Raw genomic sequence first — 22,430 nt, forward strand, 5'->3', positions numbered from 1 at the left:
AGGTGCAGAGTGCAAATATAAACCAGAGAAGCAGCCCTGGAGTGAGGCAGCTGGCCGTCATCTGAGTCAGCAGTCAACTAACATGGGTCCGGGTGACTGGTTTTATTACATACATGTTAAAATGGACTGATCCAGTAAAAATTGTGAAGAAAAAACTAGAGAAAATAACTACATAAAAGATGGAAAAAGATATAAATATCCTCAACAAAATACTATCAAACTAAATGCATCCACATATAAAAAGAATTATACAGTATGACCAACTGGGATTTGTCCTGGTAAAGCAAGGTTAGTTTAGCATCTGAAAATCAAACAATGTAACAGACCATATTAATAAAGATCATCTCAATAGACACAGAAAAAGCATTTGACAAAATCTAATATCCTTCTTTGATAAAAACACTCAACAGGCCAGGCGTGATGGCTTACGCCTGTAATCCCAGCACTTTGGGAGGTCGAGGTGGGAGGATTGCTTGAGCTCAGGAGTTCGAGACCACCCTGGGCAACACAGCGAGACCCTGTCCCCACCCCCCTCAAAAAAAAAAACACTCAACAAACTAGGAATAGAAATGAACTTCCTTATCTGATACAGGATATCTGAAAAACTCACAGTTAACATCCCACTTAATGGTGAAAGACTCAATTTTTTTCCTAGGAAGATCAGGAACTAGATACGACGTCTGCTCTCACCACATCTATTCAATATTTTACTGGAAGTTCTAGCCAGGGCGATCATGCAAGAAACAGAAACAAAAAAAACTCCAGAATGGTAAGGAAGAAGTAAAACTATCTCTAGTCTCAGATGACAAGCTCTGGTATACAGGAAAGTGGGAAACATTTTGATGATACAAAAGTTAGGAAAAAAAATAACTTTTAAATATATTTTGAACAAGATTTTGTAACTATATCCATGTATATTGCTTCTACTCTTGAAGAGACTAAATGGCTAACCCTGTCCAGCTCAGAGTTATGGAAAAGCTTATTAAGGAATCTCATTCCAAATAAGTCAAAAAGTTAGTGTTACTGTCAGAGCATGTAATACATTCTTCATTTTCAACATAAAGATGATGTATATATATTTTATTAATAGAAAATCAGTTTCTCTTCCCCTATCTACTAAATATATTGAATACTATTTAAATATGTATTGAAAATATGTTTAAAGAGTGTCAAAGTGCAGGATGTCAAATGACCAGCCTTCCTGGGTGCCCACATAGTTCAGTCTGGCCCTGCCTACTCCCAAGGGAACAGACGATATTAGTCTGATAGGCCTGCTCCAGGTCCCTTTGGAGTGGTCCATGAAAGGCTCCATATGAACACGGGGCCTAGAGTAAGATCAGAAACAAGCCATCATCATGTGCTGCTGAAACTGGGTTCCTTGGGTAGATGAAGCTGAGAACCTGCCTGTCTCTCTATGAAGATCCTTTGAGGCACAAGGAAAGTCATGTAAGGGATAGGGCCATTCAGACACCACAGAGTTAGTAAAATAAAAGCTGCACACCAGCTAGTCATATCCACTGAATCTACGGAGCGATCTGGTGGTGTGGGAATGCTTTGGTTTGAAAGCTCTGACTAGTTTCTACTCTCTTCCTTAGAGCAGTGACTACGGCAGTGATCCTGTTGCTCTGGGTTTACTGGCGTATGTTGGCCTTGGCTTTGACAGATCTTCCCTGACTAACTCAGACAATTACATATCCTGACAAACTGCCTTAAAGCTTCCTGGAGTTCTTGAACTTTGCTTCTTGTTTGTGTTTCAGCCCTGCTCTTCTAACTCTAGCTTGCTTGACATGGGGCGTTTTGGGCCTTTTGCAAATCTATCAGCACTTCCAAATGATGTCTTTCTAGACCAATTCTGAAATCTCATGTAAAATAATGTGTTCATCAACGCAGGAAAGAAAGAAGTGGATGGAGAAAAGATGGTTTTTTAAAATTTTCTTAAATATGTGCAAGATTTTGCAGCTTCTCTATTCTCCTGAATCCCAGTAACATTAAAGAAAAATAAAAACAAAAACCAATGACTGTTTAGGTTTTTCTCAACTGTGCTACGAACTTTCCATTTTGGAAGGGTGTACGAAATAGACACATCTTAGTAAGTACTGTGTAAGTATTCCAGTGGATTGATTGCTCACAATAATTAGTTATCTCAGATACTTAAAAATGATTTTATTAATAATTAGGATTGCAGTTCTGATGGGAAAATGATAAACCTAGGGTAGTAGACATAAGCGAGTTTCATAAGCAGGAACTCTTTAACAATTTCCCTAAAGAAAATACCTGAGTATACTTTAGAAAGAAAGATTAGCGTGAGTCCATATCACCCTTCCTGAAATATTCAAGAATGCTTAGGCAACTGGGAGGAATCATATCTGAGCAGAGAGCGACTGAACAGTGGCACCCCAATTTTTTGTCTTCTAGAGCAGCATAATTTTTTTTAAGTTTCCAATTTTAAATTGGCCAAGTAAAGATGCTAAAAACAAAACAAAAGCTACCATCTATTTTCACCATTATTTCACAAAAAAGGGGATTTTAACACCAAAAAAAGTGGGAACAGTATAATTTTTAAAAACAGGAATATTTTAAACTAAATATATGTGATATTATTAAAATTTGGTGAAAACTCCATCCCAGATGAGCCCCAAGCCCACAGAGGGAAATGGAGAATCTTTGTAATAAGAGCCCAGGGGATCAAAACAAGAAGGACAAAGAAATAACCTATAGATTAAAAGCCATTAAAAGTAACTGAAAGAAAAAGTCATTGCATAGAAGTGAATTTCAAAACAGAAGAATCAGGACAGTGCTTACAACACTGTCAAGGTGAAAACACCTTTACAGGTATTGTCACAGCTGCATTCCACCTGTGTTATTTATTTAATGCTTTATTTAAATTGAGTCATTTTAAAAGTTTATTTAAAATGAAAGCCTTATAGAAATACCATAAATGGGAAGCCAGTATCCCTTGCCATAAAATGAAGCTAACACAGATGCTGGAAGGCCCTGAGCCTGCAGCCAACTCTCTGTTGAAAAGGGAGATCAGCAGGTGTTAGGGGTTCCAGTCACACCAGCACCAGAATGAAACTTTGTTTGATTTAACCTGAAGGGCAGAAAGACAATTGAAGGGGATAATTTTCTGTGCCTAAGGTTTTCATCTACCAAGTGGGGAAAATAATACCCACTTCATAGGTTCATTGTGAAGATCAAATGAGTACAGTATATATAGTAAAACCCTTAGAACAGTAAATAGCACATATTAAGAGCTGAAAAATGTTAGTTATTATTCTTACTATCCCACACTTTGGGAAACACCAAATTAGGATACTTGTCTAGGCCTATGTTAGACTGTATCAGGCATATAGTAATATAGCAACACATTTCTGGAAAGAACATATGGCTAGGGAATAAGAACGACAATTCTTTTGCTGATGTAAATTTAAATGAATAACTTACAACAAATGCATCTAAGGCAATTTACTGTTCATTTTGCTCATGTTTCCTTCCATGCCTCATTTACTTGACCAACAGCAAGTCTGAATGATATATTATTGCCTTTAGGGCATAGTACGCAATGCATTTGACACAAAAATGTCACACCACAGAGAAAGGATTTTAGGATCTTAACTGTAAGTCACTATTTAGGTAAACAAGGCTGCCCAAATATATTAGCTGTTAAATTATGAAATCAATGTCTCATCTATTTGGAGTAAACAATAGAATTAACATAGGATTTAATTGTCAGAGTGGCTACACATGTTGTAATTTAATTCATGTTATGAAATACAGTAAGGGAGGACTTACTCATCAGTAAACAACCAAATAAATATGCTAACATCAAAAAGCAGTAGTTCTAGAGGGCTCCAAAGATGGCTTAGTTAGTCCTGAACAAGAAAGACATATACTAACATATCTAAGCTGTTGCCTTTCATGTGTCTCATCCCTTTTGTCCCTGGAACTATATTTAGTACACAGAGAACAACAGCACTGCCAGGGCAATCAAGTAGAAAGAGAGGGCATTAATTTAGTAGACGCTGGTCAAGGTTAGGGCAGGAGATAGTGGACAAGTAAATATTTGGCTTATTGAACTACAAGATAAGGTTATATTGGAAATTTATGGCAATCTCTAGACCCTATATTGGGCCTATGTTGATGGTGGTCTCATTCAGAAAGATCTGGATTATAAAAATATCTGTCTGTCTTAGTTCCTGTCCATTCATTGTAGGACGGTTTCTTCCATCTCTGCGACAGGCTTCTTGGTAACATCTTTACTACTTACCTTTCCTCTCCACTCAGTTCTGGCTCTTCCTTCCTCCAGCATCTCAAGGTGTTCCTTTTTCTGCTGTTCCTTTTTGATGTCATGATCCTTCATTTTTCTCCAGACCTCTTCATTGTGAGGCTGCTTCTCTGAGTGGGTGAAGTTACTATCCTTGCTTGCTCTGTTTTTTCAGGCAGGACCCTCAGCTTTTCTATTGAATTGTGCATCACACACTATTCTTTCTTGATGAATGTTGTCTGCCTTTTCCTGCTTTTCTACACACACACACACACACACACACACACATACACACAGACAGACACACAAACACACTCGGATAATTCCTTCACTCTAGTTCTTTTTCTCTTTTCTCTTTGAGACAGAATCTCGCTCTCTCGCCCAGGCTGGAGTGCAGTGGCGTGATCTCGGCTCACTGCAACCTCCGCCTCCTGGGTTCAAGTGATTCTCCCACCTCAGACTCCTGAGTAACTGGGATTATAAGCGCCCGCCACCAAACCCAGGTAATTTTTGTATTTTTAGTGGAGACAGGGTTTCACCATGTTGGTCAGGTTGGTCTCGAACTCCTGACCTCGTGATCTGCCTGCCTCGGCCTCCCAAAATGCTGGGATTACAGGCATGAGCCACCGCGCCAGTGCCTTCACTCTACTTCTATTAAGTATATAAGCAATAAAATATTCCAGACTCTGACATGAATTACAGTCTACTCCCCTTACTTGGTAGGCCACATTGTACCTGTTCCCTAGGACCTATTTCTCTTAGAGGCTTCGGTACTTGAGGATACCAAAAAGTGCAGAATAAACTCAGAGGCAATGCAATAAACTCTTTTCCCTGTCTGTTACTGTGTTTGCACTGGTCTGGGTACCAAATCAAAATGAGTACCCAGGAGTGGAGCTCCCTAAACTTAACTAGTATTAGCAGTGGCTCCAGCTTTTAGTGAGTTCCACACTCTACCTATAAATGGCCTCTATGTTCTGGGGTAAATCAACTTTTTTGGATCTGTCCAATTACTTTATGGTGATCTGAATGGGTAATTTATGAAAGTAAGAAGTGTCCTAGAAATGTCACTTTGTCACCAAAATAGGGAGAAAAATCTCCCCATACATTCAGGAGGAGCTTGCAGTATGCTTGGCACTGTTGCACATGCTGGGGATGTGGGTGAACAAGCCAGACAAGGCCTTGCTATGGTGGGGCCATGACTTCCTATTGAAAGGCCAAGGAAAATGATTGCAGTCAACCCCGGTCAAGGAAATCAGGTTAAAACCACCTTAGAGAGGAGGAGAGGACCATTTCTTTGGCAGATAGGCTACTATGTTAACAAAGCTCCACCTCCCTCAACTAGGATACACATTTAAGAGCAGGCAGAAGGTTTTTTTCAACACACACATACACACACACACACACACACACCCCTAACCAAACCCAAAAGATAATGGGAATCATGTGTTCTGCTCTCATGTGCAAACCTATAATTTATGGAAAGATGGGAAAGAGAAAGTCCCTTAGGAGGCCTAGCCAAGTTCTGTGGTGAAAATTCAAGTGTACTCAAAGCTCAAAGCTCAGACTGGAAGAGGTGGGGGTGGAAAGGAGTAAGAAGCCACAGTAAAAATAACATGTCTTGGGGGCAGTCAGCTCTCTCCTTTCTCCCCATTTCCAATGCCATTCCTGGGCCAAGTTGCTTTCCTCCCTTCTTCCTGCCACCCCCAGCCCTTCTACATTCACACATTTTCCCTCTTATTATTCATTCTTTTTTTTTTTTTTTTGAGACAGAATCTTGCTCTGTCGCCCAGGCTGGAATGCAGTGGCACGATCTCAGATCACTGCAACCTCCGTCTCCCGGGTCCAAGCGATTCTCCTGTCTCAGCCTCTCGAGTAGCTGGGACTACAGGCGCCCACCACCACACCTGGCTAATTTTTTGTATTTTTAGTAGAGATAGGGTTTCGCCATGTTGCCCAGGCTGGTTTAGAACTTCCAAGCTCAGACAATCTGCCCGTCTTGGCCTCCCAAAGTGCTGAGATTACAGGTGTGAGCCACCGCGCCCTGCCTATTCATTCATTTTTTAAGAATTGCAAATTGGCTTTAGTGCTCATAATTCCTGTCATGAGGTGATGTCAGAAGAATAAATTATAGGGCATCCTAGAAAACAGGTAGTTAACATCAAATGAGAATGTGTGTTAATAAAACAAAACGGAGTTACCAGAAATTTTCAAATTATGGAAAGGTTTCCTTAAATACATGACTGTGAATAATATATATTAGTAACTTAATACTAAAGAATAGAGCTGGGCGCAGTGGCTCACGCCTATAATCCCACCACTTTGGGAGGCCGAGGTGGGTGGATTACTTGAGGTCAGGAGTTGGAGACCAACCTGGCCAACATGGCCCCATCTCTACTAAAAATACAAAAATTAGCTGGATGTGGTGGCGTGCACTTGTAGGGTTAGCTACTTGGGAGGCTGAGGCATGAGAATTGTTTGAACCTGGATGGTAGAGGTTGCAGTGAGCCAAGATGGCACCACTGCCCTCCAGCCTGGGTGACAGAATGAGACCTGGTCTCAAAAAATAAAAAAATGAAAAAGCAAGAATATACTATAAGACCTGACAATAGAAAAGGTCATCATTTAAGGGCTCAGTTGCTAGCAATATCATCTCTGATATTGAGTTTCAGTCTATATCATGATGGCTACATATTGTTATTTTTGCTTCTTCTATTGGGTCATTGTCACTTAGCTTTATAGTGTTGCTTTTGGAGGATATGATCACCAAAGCAAATCAACTACTATTTTCATTGTATTTTTAAAAAAATGCCAGCATAAGTAATTTTTGCTGGGCCATTTGAAAAAGCATTTTTATTACACTTTATTATTGGCTAATAAACTTTAATAAAATTTTAATACATATTTTATTAGTTTTCCTATCGGTAATGTGAAATAAATTATTATCCATGTCAGAGATGGAAAAATTGAGGCCACCGAAACTAAAAAAGATTAGTAGTGGTGGTTATAAAATAAATGTCACATTGCTCATGTAAGAAATACCCTTTGTAACATTTGAGATAGTTTCTAACATCACTCAAGGTGTTCTTGCTATCCAGGGATAGTTTTAACTGCTGGTCAGAATGAAAAACGGAGAGAAAGAATCTGTCATCATGGGGGTGTGACAAAGCCTCAGTACAGCTGTAAATCAAGTGACTCTTGTTAAGGGACTTTGAATTGCAGCCCTCATAGGGCATTCACTATATGCCAAACACTCTTCTAAGCATTGTACATATTTGTAACTCACTTAACCTCACAACCTTGGGAGGTAGGTAGTTTAATTATCCTCATTTTGCGGAAAAGGAAACTGAGGCATGATAAGTTTAAATAAATTTCTCAAGGTCACACAGCAGGTAAGGGGTGCTGGCAAGATACAAACTCAAGCTGTCTGGCTCCAGACTCTCTGCCCACAACTATTACGCTAAACTGCTTTTCAGAGGCCATGCTGAAGTTAACCAATAGACCAGGGTTATTTAAAGATTTACTTGAAAGTCAATTGTTTACTTGAACTCGGGACCAAGCAGTCCTAAAGAAAAAAACCAAAGAGGTTTTCAGTTCGCAAATGCTCACTTACGCAATAACACAGTTTGAATGAACAGACAGCCCCCTTTGAGCTCATTCTTACCCTCACCACCTCTTCCTATAACTGATTCATTCATTCACCCCATATTTATGAGGCACTTTTTCTTGCCCAGGCACTGCTCCTGGGATTGGGGTCCAGGATGGATAAGATCAAGACTTGCTTCCAAGGCTGAATCTTTCACTTATGGATTATTTTTAAAGGCTCTTGCAAGCACGCCTGAGAACGAAGTAACTCAGGTGACATTTTATTTGGGGAAGGCATAACACAGTCCTGGCAAGAAACATAAAACTGTACCCTCTTAGACTCTCTGGCCTTGAAACTGAGGACACTCTTCAAGGTGAGCTCCTCCAGAGCCTGGGTATGAGGGGCTGGTGATTTTCTCCTAACTGTATTCCTCTCCTCTCAGTTCAGAGGACTCTCAGCACACTCCCACCTAGAATGTGTGTCTTCTCTTCTACTTTCTTTTCAAATTCACTGCCTCACAGTACATTGTACCTAGCACTTAACAGATACGGAAAAGGCTGTGAAATAGACTCCATAAGTCATGCAGTGCCAGTACTTTCCTGCGGTGCTCATAATCATTTCTGTAAAGGGGATGATATTCTTTTTCTTATTGTGGTAAATGTACACAGCATACCATTTTAGGTGCATCATAATCATTTTTGATTGGTTACATTTCACAGATTGCATTTTAAAATACTATAGCTTCTCCTCCACTGTTAACCATTTCATGGGTAATAAAATTGCAGTTGAGACAATAAGCTGGTTTTCCTAACTAGCACGGCTGGCCATATCAGTTTCTCAGAAAGACTTCAACTTCTCTCCTACGTTGAGGTGATTTCAATCCTGTGGACCGCTTCCCTCTCCACCCTTGACAGATTCAGAAGCTAACTCCAAGGTCTGAAGTTTGCCTCCCTCATCCGAGGCAGCTGAATCAACTTCTCTCGCCACCCCTTTCATTATCCCATTCCATCCACCCCACTGCCATCGGTGGGGTGGAGACTCACTGCTTAAAGTGTGCTGAAGAAAAACCCAGAAGCAAGAAACTAGAATAACTTGCTCCTGTTAACAAAACAAACCAGAAAACACAGTAGGGGCCAAGACCTCACAGTCGCCGAGTTCCAAATCCTTCCTTATCCCAAGGAGACAGACTGCCTGCCTCGCTATTCTAAGCTCAGGCAATGTGGCTTAAGCAAACTCATAGAAGGAATTCAAGCCTCAAGATCCATTTTCAGCCTCCCCCAGCTATCCATGTGCCTTTTTATCCTTACTCCATCTTGCCCAGACAAACGTGAAAGCCTGTGTAAAGACCACTGCATGTCTCACTTTGAAAGGGCCTGAATACCCTCATGAACTAACTCCTGGCTCCAATCTTTGGTCTCATGGAGACAGAGAAAGCAGCAGCCAGTTGGAAAACAAAAAAAGGGTTGTTATCTCTATGTTAAATTAAACTCAGATTTACTTAATATCCCAGCCAACTTATGCCACAACTATTTTGGCCCTTTCTGCCACCCCAAAGCCTTTTGTGGCCAAAATGTACCATTGTGCTGCTGTTTGACACTGCGTGCCAGCAGGCCTCTGGGTCAAAGCCAAGGAACACCCTTCCTTCTTTGGGTTTTGGGGGAGCAGGGGAGGGCTGCTAATTCCTTTTGTGACCACTGACTAAAAGCTGAGTGGTCAACAATTTGTTAAATTATACACACACCTAAAATGTCAGCTGCATCAGAGATTTTTGCTATCTTTCGCGTGGCTGAAGAGAACCTTCAGGCTGATGGCAATTTTAGAAGTTGGGTTTTTTAACCATAAACTGGGGGATGGATGCTAGCAGAACTCCAGACACGTGGGATCCTGGGTAGCAAAGACTCATCTTTGATAAGTGTATATGTCAATAATTCAAACCAATGGAAGGGGATAGGAATTAAAATTAGTCACAGTTATAAATACGTACACATACACATGCATGAGAGAGAGACAGAGAGAGAAGCTCTACCTCAAAAGTCCTTTTTGGAATCATGCCAGCTCTAAATACAAAACCACACACTGACACGGGTCAGTCAAAGCTACAGATACAGAATGTGCTAACCTGAAAATTTTGAAAAGCAAAACAAAACAAAAACAAAAAGCAAGGCCAGGTGCAGTGGCTCATATCTGTAATTCCAGTACTTTGGGAGGCCGAGGTGGGAGGATCACTTGAGCTCAGGAGTTCGAGACCAGCCTGGGAAAAATAGCAAGACCTTGTCTCTACTAAAAATAAAAAAATTTAGCTGGGTGTCGTGGCGCACACCTGTAGTTTCAGCTACATGAGAGACTGAGGTGGGAGGATTGCTTGAGCCTGGGAAGTCGAGGCTGCAGTGAGCTGGGATCATGTACTGCATTCCAGCCTGGGTGACAGAAAGAGTCCTGGTCTTAAAAATAAACAAACAAAAAAGCAAAAAGCAAATTTGCAGCATCATAAATCCATATCTAATTAGGCTGCATTCCCTTGTGGACTGCAATATATTCTGTGGGTTATCCAGTTCCTTTGTTCTAGCATCTTGCTGTTTTTGATGACTACAGGTCATTGGTGTAGACAGAATGAAATATTTTGACCACCATGGCACCAGTTAAAACTGACCTGTAAATAATTTTAGGGGTTACAGTCTATTTGGGGGAAACTGGGCAGGAAGTTGGGCCTGACCGATATAATCCCAATATCTACAGAGTCTCTTCGAGCACTGGGTTTTTTGCTATGCATGGTGCTGGCACTCCAGGGCTAATGATGGGTGCATTTGCCCTTTCCTTTCCCCCGCTTTGCCCTATTATTCCTGCCTTCCACCCAGTGGAAAGACATGGTAGTTTCAGAAATGGTGGTGGTTGGGGTGAGGGGTTTGCTTTGCTGCCAGGTAGATTTGATAGCAGTTTACCTCCAGAAATAGAGAATGTGCATGCTGGGAGAAAACAGTCCAATTTAGTGGTTCAGAGTGTGTGCCTATTTCTCTAACGAAGGGAGTCCTTCCACTGCAGGAGCAACTGTGCAGCTGGAAGTATTCATTCTTCTTTCTTTTAATAAGTTTGAAACATTTCACACAAAATTGAACAAAAATAACAAAACAGGACTTGTGCTAGAACAGGATGGGTTTGAATCCCAGCTCCTCCACTTTAGCTGGGGGACTTTGTGCAAGTAAATCTCATTGGTGAAATGTGGATAAAAATAGTACCTGTTAATATAGGTATATTATATAGGGCTATTGTGTGGATTAAATGAGATAATCCATGTAGATTTAGGACAGGGTCTGGCCTAAAGTAAGCACTCAATAATAAAAGTGAGTAACATTTTTTGAGCATATAATAAAAGGGAGCTATTATTAATCTAATTATTTAGTACAACCTTCTCATTTTACAAAGAAAGACTTTAAGCAGCAGAGGTATTTTGTGACTTGCTAAAGGATAAACTGTTGCTGTCATCCTGGGTCGTGGGTTTTCTGACCTCTCCCTCTCTCCTCTTGGCTAAGTGCTACAAAATGAGAGTGAAGCAGGCAGGCCCCTTGCCTTCCCTGAGACTGCACTATACCAAGCCAGGGGTGGAGCACACAGGCCGAGGATCCTGCCCCTTTCAGCATATCTGCCTGTCTGCCAGATGATCAGTCCCTGTCCCCAGCAGGCAGTAGGCAGAGAAAAGAGAAAAAGGTGAAACTCAAATCAGTAGTTTTTATTACCCGTGATTGCCTAGCCTACTTTCTCTCTGTGCCCTTGACCTCTGCTCTAACCAAGAATCCTTTCACAGTCTCTTTCCCCTGATTTCCTTTGTTGTTCAGCTCTAAAGCTTCCCTTATGGTGCCCCATTCCCTTAATGTCCCTTATAGCCCAAGTTCTTAAATAGTTCCACCTCTTGCGAACCTCAGCTGCAATGGGCTCTCTGCTGTTAGCCCAAACACAAATGCCAACTCACAGTTCACCAGATAACCTGATTGGTGCTGCTCGTCTTAGGAGGAAACCCACTAGGTGGCATATTATCTTCTGCACATTTTTACTGGCCAACTTTTGTTTACTGGGCATTATTTTAACGGCCACTGAATTGTAAGGTATTAAGATGATAATTTGTCTTTAAGGAAAATATAAAATCAATATATTTAACTTGTTTTAATAAGCTGTCCTTCAGATCATATTTGTCAAAATGCTTAAAGCTGCTATTTCCTGACAAAAAGTTGAAATAGTTGACCTCCAGCCATTTGTCAGTTAGAACTGAAGGTGCTGAGCTGACACTCAGCGACCTGGCTCGCATTCTAGGTTCCTTGCTGCACCCAGAAGCCTGGATACTTTGTGCAAACTGGCTGGGAGGCCCCAGAAAGCAGATACATGCAGATAGACTTCCACAATTTCATCACTTCTTGAGGTCTATGAAAGCACAGAACAAGGGCCCTAGAGCTGGAAGGGGCTGTAAAGATTGTTTAATCCAATCCTCTTACTTCATGAACGAAGAAACTGAAGACTTGAGAAGTAAAGTAATACAGTTTCCATCCAAATACATGCCTGTGGTCCTCTTCCTGGGAAATGATATAGTTGCAAGGCCAAAGTCAGAATAAAAAGTGACCCAAATGGGCTGTACTGTATGAAATTGTCATTTACAGATGCCATACATCTTTAACAGAGGTTAACAGGATGGAAAATAATCCCTACCAGGGTTAAGTTAAAAATTCATTTTTTAAAAAGAAAGAAACTCAGCTTTTACAAAGTGATGAGAAATGATAGGGATTGGGATATTTTCAGAGGTAAGCTGTGCCTCCACTTCTGACTAAGACTTAATGGAACAAATGCATTCAGGGAGATGCATGGAATTTAAACACAATTCAACATCAGTTAATTCTAAGAGTAAAGGCCCTTCAGTCCAGCTCCCTTCCACCTCAATGTTAAAGGAAGCTAGAAAGCCAATTACATTCACAGCAGGGCCTCTCCCCTACTGCAAGGGAAGAATGTACTGCAAATTCTATGTGTGCTTTACAAGCTAGTAAAACTATAATTGCAGGTGGGAAGGAACATGGCGTCTCTTTGTTTCTGCCAACATTTCAGTCTGGTGAGCTCTCTCTGCAGCTGCAGAAAGAGTGTGGACTCCATGGTTTTCTTTAAGCACAAAAATGTGTACTCCAGGATTCTACAAAATTTACAGAAAGACTGCTTTTTGTTAAAATTGAAAAGATGTCTGTGCATAGCCCACCAAAAGGTCATGCATTCTTCCAAGAAACAAGTGCTGAAGGTGCTTCCCTTTTTCAGCAAGCCAAAACCCACCTTCGGGTGCAAGCTCTGAAGACCTCTCTCAGCAAGAGCAAAGACAGGTGGCAAGATTCAGAGGGTAGGTAGTACCACTCACTTAAGTGCAGGACTAGGGACAATACCCTGGCTCAAGAGGGTAGGGGCTGTCCAGGTGCAATTCCCCTGTGGAGCCACTGGGGAGGTCTGGTCTAGGACCATCCTGGAGGCAAGAGGAAATGAGGCTTTTCTGCGTCCCCTACCAAGGTAATGCTCCATATGGTGATTGTATAGCTGCAGCTATAGCAGGTGTCTATGGCCTAGAATCCCCTACAGAACATGAGGGGCAAAACTGGGATGTAGCAAGCATGACTTTTGTGGTGATGGTTGTCGTCTGGTGTCCACAGATGCAGTGTCTTGATGACGCCGAAGAAAGCTCCCAGGAGTCATTTATACAAGGCCCACACCTCACAACAACACTAATAGCAATACTCTACCCCTGGTAAAGCACCTATCTCCTAAGCCCTTAAATGTCAGGCAAAGTTCTAAGTGCTCTATGCATACGAACTCTAAGGCCTCACAACAACCTTTAAGGCAGGTACTATTATCCTCACTTCAGAGATGAAGTGCTTAAGGCACAAAGAGAAGTGACTTGCCCAAGGTCACCTAGTGCGTCTGGGGTGAGTTGGCATTTGAACATGGGCAGGCGGCCTCCAAAGCTCCAGTGTGCGACCGCTGCAATGGCCAGCACCTCTGCAATGCCCAATGTCGGATATCATCATCCCTTTGGAGACCTTTGCTCCAGGCAGAAACTCCATCCCATGTTCACCTCACACTGGCGTGCTGGCCTCCTAAAAGCTCCTGACAGCCATCTTAATTTTGATTTCTATTTAATTTTCCACCTCACAAAGCAATGCCAGGGAGAGGGAGTCTGGTGATACCTTTAGAATATGATTTATCAACCAACAGCTTAAGGGAACGCAGGGCTTCCTTGCCGCCACCTGACCTTTGTCTTCGGCCTTCCTAATGTTTGCATTGCTGCCCTGACCTTGCAAAGTGACCTGGAATAGCTTGGCTGTTTCCTTGTGTGTGTCCACTTTCAGAGCCCAGCTGTCAGCCTGTGCAAGTCTGTCAATTAGTATCTCAAGGGTTTGGGATGGGGTCTGCTGCCTTTTGAGGAGCACAATCTAACACTAACCTCCAAATTCCTTCTCGTAATTGAGCATTCATCAGTTTGACGGAACAAAAGCAGGCATTCTCTATTATAAAGCAGAGGTCAAAACTGGTGGCTGTGTTTTGTTTGGCCTGCAGAGTGTTTAAATATTGAGAAATTTCACATAAAAATACAGATTTCCGGCTTCTCTTGGAAAACGGGAAGAGCAGACAACTCTGGGGCTACTGAGTAACAGCTGCCGCCTTCAGATATGGAAGCTCTCTCTGGTTCATCTGCCCAACTTGAGTCTCCCCTTGGGCCTGCTTCAGGCACAGATGCCATTTGCCTGGTCTCTGCAGGAATCCCAGTCAACATAGCTCTGTTCTAGAGCCAGAATTCACTCCTTTAAAACGTGAAATGGGCCAGGCGTGCTGGCTCACGCCTGTAATCCCAGCACTTGGGAAGTTTGAGGCGGGCAAATCACTTGCCCAGGAGTTCGAGATCAGCCTGGGCAACATGGCAAAACCCTGTCTCTACCAAAAAACCCCACAAAAATTAGCCAGGCATGGTGGTGCAAGCCTGTAGCCCCAGCTATTCAGGGGACTGAGGTGAGAGGATTGCTTGAGTCCAGGAATTCAAGGCCAGCCTGGGCAACATAGGGAGACCCCCATCTCTACAAAACATTTAAAAAATCAGCCGTGGCGTGGTGGTGCATGCCTATGGTTTCAGCTACCTGAGAGGCTGAGATGGGAGGATTGCTCGGGCTCAGGAAGTCAAAGTTGGAGCCAGCCATGATCATGCCCCTGCACTCCAGCCTGGGCAGCAGAGTGAGACCCTGTCTCAAAAAAATAAATAAAATAAAATTCCAGGAGCAAATGTGTTGATGGTCCACTAGGCTTTAGCCAGAAGTTCAAATAAAAGCCAAACAACAATATGAAAAGCTGCCCCCATCAGCCTTCTCTGTTTCCTCACAAGGACGGGTGTAATGTTGTTGAAAAGCTGCAAGTTCCAAATATGGAGGGAATTGCAGGCCACTATCACATGGAGACAATGATGTCCACTAAGACACATGTGGCAATGCTGTCTTCTGAGGCTGCCATGCATCCTGGTTACATTTCTGAATTGGGTGAAGTGCTGGAAACCTCCTCAGCCCTAAAACACCTGAATAGATAGTGCCTTCTGGTTATCCCTCTGGTCTCTTGAAGACCAACTATGGGTATGGTGGGATGGCTAGTCCAAGGCATCAAGGGATGAAATCCCACTGGACATTACCAGGTGGAATAGAATCATGAGCAGCTTTGACTACAAGTTCCTGGCACACAGACAGAGTGCAGGAGTTTGACCATAATCGGTAAGAATCACCAGTCCGTTTCTGAGAAAATGTGCCCTTTCAATTTCAGGGGAAACATGGCTCCTGATACATAGTACATGCCTAATAAATATTTGCTAAATGAATAAATGAATAGGGCAAAAACACCCAGGGAGGGGCTTGATGACAGAGTCGGGCTCATATTTCAGGTGCACAAGTGGGATGGAAAGATTTAAAACTCAGTTCCTTGTTCTTTGCACCTCAAGGCACATCCTGGAATCTTTCATTTCTGAGGGAAGTGAAGCAATACCGTTTTACTCATTCTATGAATGTTTTGTTGAGACAATTTATCAGAATAATCCTGAAGCATGCGGACAATGTTAAGAAATGTCACAGTTGGCCGGGCATGGTGGCTCACACTTGTAATCCCAGCACTTTGGGAGGCCAAGGTGGGTGGATCACAAGGTCAAGAGATCAAGACCATCCTGGCCAATATGGTGAAACCCTATATCTACTAAAAATACAAAAAAAATTAGCTGGGCTTGGTGCCTCGTGCCTGTAATCTCAGCTATTCAGGAGGCCAAGGCAGGAGAATCGCTTGAACCTGGAAGGTAGAGGTTGCAGTGAGCCGGGATTACGCCACTGCGCTCCAGCCTGGCAACAGAGCGAGATTCCATCTCAAAAAAAAAAAAAAAGTCACAGTTGGTAGTAAAAATTTTCTTCAGCTTGACCCCATGGAAGAAACACTGTAGATCAGATCATTAGAATGGTTTAAGGCTACCAAGGCCTCAAAGTTCTCCTCTTAGTCCTCTCTCTCTGGTTCATGATTATGGGCCAAAATTTTAACTTACAGCCTCTAAGAAGCCTTCCCTGATGGCCAAGTTACTGGGTGTTCTGGTTACTATTACTGCAAAACAAATTACCCTAAAACGTAGTGGTGAGAAAAAACCAACCAACAAAAACCTAGTGGTGCAAAACAATCATTTATTATGGGCTCACACATTTTGTTGGTCAGGACTCCAGGAAGGACACCATGGAGACGGTTTGTTTCTGTTCCATGATATCTGCAGCCTCATCTATAGGCTCAGGTGAGAAGACTTGAAGGCTATAGCAGCTGGAATCATGTGGGGTTGTCTCCACTCATCTCTCTGGTGGCTGATGATTGCTGTCAGCTAGAACCACCACCATGAGGCCTGCTCATGTGGTTCTTCTATGAGGGCTCATCTGGACTTCCTTACAACATGGCCACTGGGTTGCCATGAGTGAGCATCTCCAGAAAGCACCAGGTTGGACCTATATTACCTTTTATGACTTGGCTTTGGAAATCACATGGCATCACTTCCATAGTCACAGGCCTGCCCAAATTTGGGGAGAAGGAACACAGATCCCACCACTGAATAGGAGGAGCAACAGAGTCACAGTGTAAAAAAGACATGTGGGATGGAAGATACTATTGCAGCTATCTTTGCAAAATACAATCTGCCACACACTTGGTCAGATGTATTCCCCAAGTACCCTAGGTTCAACTCCCCTGACTTAATGCCTATCTGCCTCTCTCATCAGACTGTGAGCTCAGTGAGGGAAGGGACTGTGGCTTAATCACCTTTGCCTCCTCTGTGGCTAGCTCAATGATTAGCACACAGAAAGCATTCAATCAATGCACACTTGTTGAATCAAACTGAATAGAAATGAAGAACCAGAAAGACTACTGGGTCCCTTTCACAATGGCTGTTGGTGGCATAGGTTTCTACCACTGGCAAGACCGATGCTAACCTTACTCTGTATCTTTAAGTAAATGTTCTTTGAAAACAGGCCCTCACTTCGTCAGTATTATGATTGCTCTTTTAAAATATGAAACAACAAAAACCCAACGACAACAACAGCACTCAGATGGCTGCATGCCAAAGGACTCCCAGGAGAGTGATTTCAGCACTGACTAAACACCATCCAACTCCACAGCTGCAGCCTCAACCGGTATTGTGTTGTCTCTACCTGAGGGGCTAGAGTTGGCTCCTGGAATCCTTATCTCAACTGAGCTCCTTCTCACCTGGGCAACAGGGCTCTCTATCCACCACTCACAATGCACAGTCATCTTTCTGATCTGGCTTCCACAAAAGGTAGTGACTTTGTCCTTAGCTCTGCACATTTTCTGCCACAGCCCATGCCGAGCTCCCCCGATCCTTCAATCATCTGTGGAATTTGGCTGCAGCGCCTGGGTCTGCAGAACAGAAAAGTCAGCTTGCATAGAGAACCATCTGCACCAGCACCTTGCTAATCACCTGCTTTAACCCACTCAGCTAACTGGTTCCATCATCAAAACATCAGAAAACTAGTAGTTATGCTCAGCAGGTAGTAAAGATGTCAAGACTGAAAGTGAGGAGTCAGAAGACCCAGCTCCAGTCCCGGCACCTAGCAGCAGTTGTCACTCTTCCCTTTCCCCTCCCTGTACGACGTGAAACACCCTGGGAGACTGAGTGTGAGGCATGAACTGTTCGGCACCCACTCAAGATACACCTGCTCTCCTGAGGAACAGGGCTTTTCCATTTGCTCCGCTGCCTGCCTATCAAAACTTCAAAGAATAACACTCAATCCCTTCCTCCGCCCCAGCAAGATCTTAGCCTGTGCATTCATTTTTTGAAAACCCACTTGTTTAAAAGGCATAATTTGCTCCCCAAATAACTTACGGTCCTCTTTCCTAGCTCATTAATTGGTTGGGAGAGCTGTGGCTAAAATAGCTAACAGAGATTTAGTGATGTTTTAATGGAGGCCTCGCTCCCGTCTCGCCCCAGATTACGTTCAGGGGCTTCTGAAGGCAGTGCCGGCTGCAGCGGACACAGGCACCCGCCATGGAACAACACAGGCGAGCTGTCACGCTTTGTTTTTCTGCTTGTTAAATCCGAATGCTCCTAATTAGTTATCCTGGCCGCTAATGCCTGGGTGGACAATGGTGTAGGGATCAGGGCTGCTGAGAAGCTATGAATACAAGTTCCTTGGGCTCCTGAGGCTTGGGACTGGTGATCGGTTGTGGGTACTGAGGCGCTGTGTTCCTGTGGGCTGTGGATTCAAAGATGTCAACCCCTGTGTGAATAAAGGTCATCACCTGTTACTTCTTTGGTGAAAGGGCAGCTGTGCTGGGTGCCCACTTAGGCGTGGCCTTTGTCTGCTGACTCTGTGAAGAGCGTCCATAGAGAAAAACGTTCTCTGATTATGGGTTTGCTTGGTGGGTCAGGGCCATGCAAAATAACTCACATCACTTCCTTGAAGAATTCAGTAAGGTATGTTGTTTAAAAGTGGCCTTGAAATGCCTTAAACATTGCCTTTTTGTGATCTTACCAGCTAGAAAACAGTTGAGGTAAGAGCACCGTTTGATTTATTTCTTCAGGGGCCAATTCTAACAAATGTTGAGGTCACACGGATGACAATTCCTAAGCTCTGTGGGTATGCTGGACTAGCAAAAACGTTAACCGAAGAGTTAACTGTTCAGGATATGGAGTGAGTGTTCAGAAAGTTTGCAACACGAAACAACTCACTATTATTCTGACATAAGCAGAGATTTTTATTTTGTTTTAGAATTCTGTGCATTGTTATATTTCATAGTCAGCATTTCTAATTTTGTTTTGTTTAGTGACTGATGTTAAATTAACCAGTTTGCTTTGCTTTTTAGGGGAGAGAGAACCAGTGAGTTCACGATACCGTATGTATGAACATATGTACATATACACCTTTGTCACCCATCCACCCACCCACCCATCCATCCATCCATCCATCCATCCACTGAACATTTCTATGTTGCATAAGTTACATCAGTTGCTGAGTGTAAGTGTTTATTGCTTTAGTATTAAACAGTTTAGGCAGTGCTAGGCAATTCCAGAAAGGTAGTATACATCTGGTCACTCCTCTCTCTTTTCACAGCTCTTGAGTGCTGTGGGTCCTCCCACCTGGCATCCTTCCCACTTCACAACTCTTTAGTAAGTACTCCAAATTCCAGACTTTCCTGTCCTTTTTCTTTCATTAAAACTTATCTGTTGAAATGTCTCCCCACCCTCAATACCATGCCATGTTTTCAAATGAATTTCTGCCAAAATAATAATTTATTTTTCTTGGGTAATATATTTCCTATTAACTACAGTCTAAATGCCTTCAACTAAAGATAGGGTCTCATTTGGAAATGTAGGGCCCAGGGAAGGCGAATAATGAGAAAATTAGCTCCTTAGGTTGTCTCGTAAGAGGGGTGTGTGTGTGCGGGGGTGAGGTGGTGGGCAGTGGAGGGAGTAGGGTGGAGGGCCTACTCTAACCAGCCACCTCACCCATGGGATCATCCAGTATCCTTTCTCATGAATCGCCACAAATAGAATCATTCAATGCTTAACTTACATATGCCCCCAAAGGTGAGTAATACCAGAAGAGTTAGTCATTAATATACATTTTAGGTTTTGTCACAAGAGCACAGGTAGCCAAAATTTAGAAGTCAAATCTGACCTTTTCTTTCAGCAAGTAGAAGGAACTTTAGAATAAACCTGCTATCATTTACACAGTCCAAAGAATGACATATTACACCAGACTTCTGATTTGCTCCTTAAGAACAACTAAGAACTCTTGACCATTTATTTATATATACTAATGTATTCTACTGGTAAAATCTGGAACCTTTTCATCAGTGTTAAAAGCGCCAAGGGGATGTGAGTAAGGAGATGGTTTGTCACATACTTAACAGGGAAAGCAGATAGCTGACGCCGAAAGTTAAGGCACTGAGAGTTACGGTACAACTCTCTCCATCTCAGGTGAGCATATCTTTTTATTGCATTCCTATCTTAAAGCCTTCTCATGGATTTGTGATAATGCTGGACAGACTGAAAATAACCAAACACAAATTCTATTCTATTTATTCTTCCCAAAGTAACTAACCAAGGAAAAGCTCTTAAAAAGCAGTGCCTCAGTTTCCCCATTCAAAACATGCACCAATACTAGTCCGTGCATTCACATATGCTGAGTTGTTGCCTTCTACCTCCTTTACAAGGAAGCACTTCGTCAGTTCAAAAACCACCATGCATTCATACCTCCTGAAAGAAAATTTGTAAGATTTTATTTTTTTAAAAATGAACAGTACATTCTGTCAGAGTTACATTCAAAGAGTATGGAATTGAATATGTTTTTCTTTTTTTTTTTTTTGAGACGGAGTCTCGCTCTGTCACCCGGGCTGGAGTGCAGTGGCCCGATCTCAGCTCACTGCAAGCTCCGCCTCCCGGGTTTACGCCATTCTCCTGCCTCAGCCTCCCGAGTATCTGGGACTACAGGCGCCTGCCACCTTGCCCGGCTAATTTTTTGTATTTTTTAGTAGAGACGGGGTTTCACCGTGTTAGCCAGGATGGTCTCAATCTCCTGATCTCGTGATCCGCCCGTCTCGGCCTCCCAAAGTGCTGGGATTACAGACTCGAGCCACCGCGCCCGGCCTTGAGTATGTTTTTCTAACAATATCGAGTTCGCAGAACAGAAATTCACCTGGAATTCTAAACGCAAGAAATAAGCAAAGGAAGGCCATGCTCCCTGGAGCTCCTAGGATTTGGAGAGCCTCTGCCCCTGTCTTACGCATCTTCCTTGGCCCTGCTACTAGGCCAGGTGTACCTGGCTCTATTTTACAGGTTATGGCTAAATGCTACCAACTGACTGTAGTCAGATAATGACTATATACAACTACTACTTTTTCGATGTGCAAGTCATACCAGTGAGCAATTCAATCACTGGTGAAACAGACAATTAGGGACTCAGTCTGAGCATTAATTTTGCCAATAACTGGTACTCAGTGAACAGTGAGCAGGTGACAGCCCTTCCTGAACAACTGGAGGGAATCTCCTTTGCAAAGCAACTGTCAATCCTTGCTATTTCTTTCCTCACATCTAAATGTACAATAGTAAAGGAAAATGCATGCAAAGAGGACAGTAATTCAAATCACGAAAAGGGGGAAAAGTGTCTTGAATGTAACAAAAGCAGCGGTAACGCAGCTTGAAATCTTCAGCCAAATTGTTGAATTGAGTCAATCTGTGAAAATTTTAGGGATTGTTACTTATAAACATAAAACCAGACAGAGACAATAAGATTGCAATTTTTTTGGTACCAGAATTCTTTCAGCATCTTTAAGTATTATTAGTGCTTTGTGTACTATATTATTTTAAATTATCTCTAAATTATAAATCTCCTTTCACCATGTTTATTAAATTCTTTCCTGTTTTTTTTTTTTTTTCTTTTTGAAGAAGAAAATGGCTGTTTTGCTTTTTAAATAAAAGCTAATGGGAAAAATCAAATTAACAAGAGAAATCTTAAAGTAGACAGGAATCTGTGCATTTAAGAAGAATATCCATCTTATTGTTTTTCTCTGATTTATAACTCTTGAGTCACTTGCTTTAGTTTATTTTCCTTTCCCCTGCAAAATCTGAACATTAAAAGCCCCTTTTCTATAGTTACTTGGTATGACAGACAGGTCTGCTTTTACAGAAACCTTTAGCAGTGAGGAGAAAAATCAAACAGGGGAAAATAATTTACTCTAAAACGCCTGACACTGACAATAAGTGGGATGATGAAGCAGTCCAGAAGAGGCCAAAATGGCCTAGGATGCCATAAGGCTGGTGGTTGGGTCAGTTAGGTTGGGTTTCCCCATACCACTACATGCCCTTTCACAAAGCAATGGTATTTTTTGTTCTTTCTCCTTGTGTCCCTTCCCTTACATATTTGCAAGAACAATTCAGATCTAGACAACATGCTTGTTATTTACTCAGAAACCAAGGAAAGATGAAGCAGGGGATGCCCTTCAGTGCTGATAGCCAAGATGCAGACAGATCAAAAGCTAAATCCAATTTAACCCACCTCA

At 42.4% G+C, this 22,430-nt stretch overlaps 1 protein-coding gene across 5 annotated transcripts in view; it reads right to left on the reverse strand.

Annotated features, from left to right (window-relative positions):
* The window catches only part of PLEKHM3 (pleckstrin homology domain containing M3), a 203,323-nt gene that overhangs the window by 57,074 nt on the left and 123,819 nt on the right, over positions 1 to 22,430 (reverse strand). The window contains exon 7 of one of the 5 annotated variants that reach the window (XM_007966039.3): positions 12,848 to 20,628. The exons of the other annotated variants lie outside the window; for them this stretch is intronic. Within the exon in view, the coding sequence (XP_007964230.1) occupies positions 20,620 to 20,628 (9 nt within the window). The 3' untranslated portion in view covers positions 12,848 to 20,619. Of the gene's footprint in view, positions 1 to 12,847; positions 20,629 to 22,430 lie in introns of those variants that run through there. 5 annotated transcript variants of the gene reach the window in all.

The sequence above is a fragment of the Chlorocebus sabaeus genome, chromosome 10 (genome assembly GCF_047675955.1).
Source record: "Chlorocebus sabaeus isolate Y175 chromosome 10, mChlSab1.0.hap1, whole genome shotgun sequence".
Classification (NCBI taxonomy): domain Eukaryota; kingdom Metazoa; phylum Chordata; class Mammalia; order Primates; family Cercopithecidae; genus Chlorocebus; species Chlorocebus sabaeus.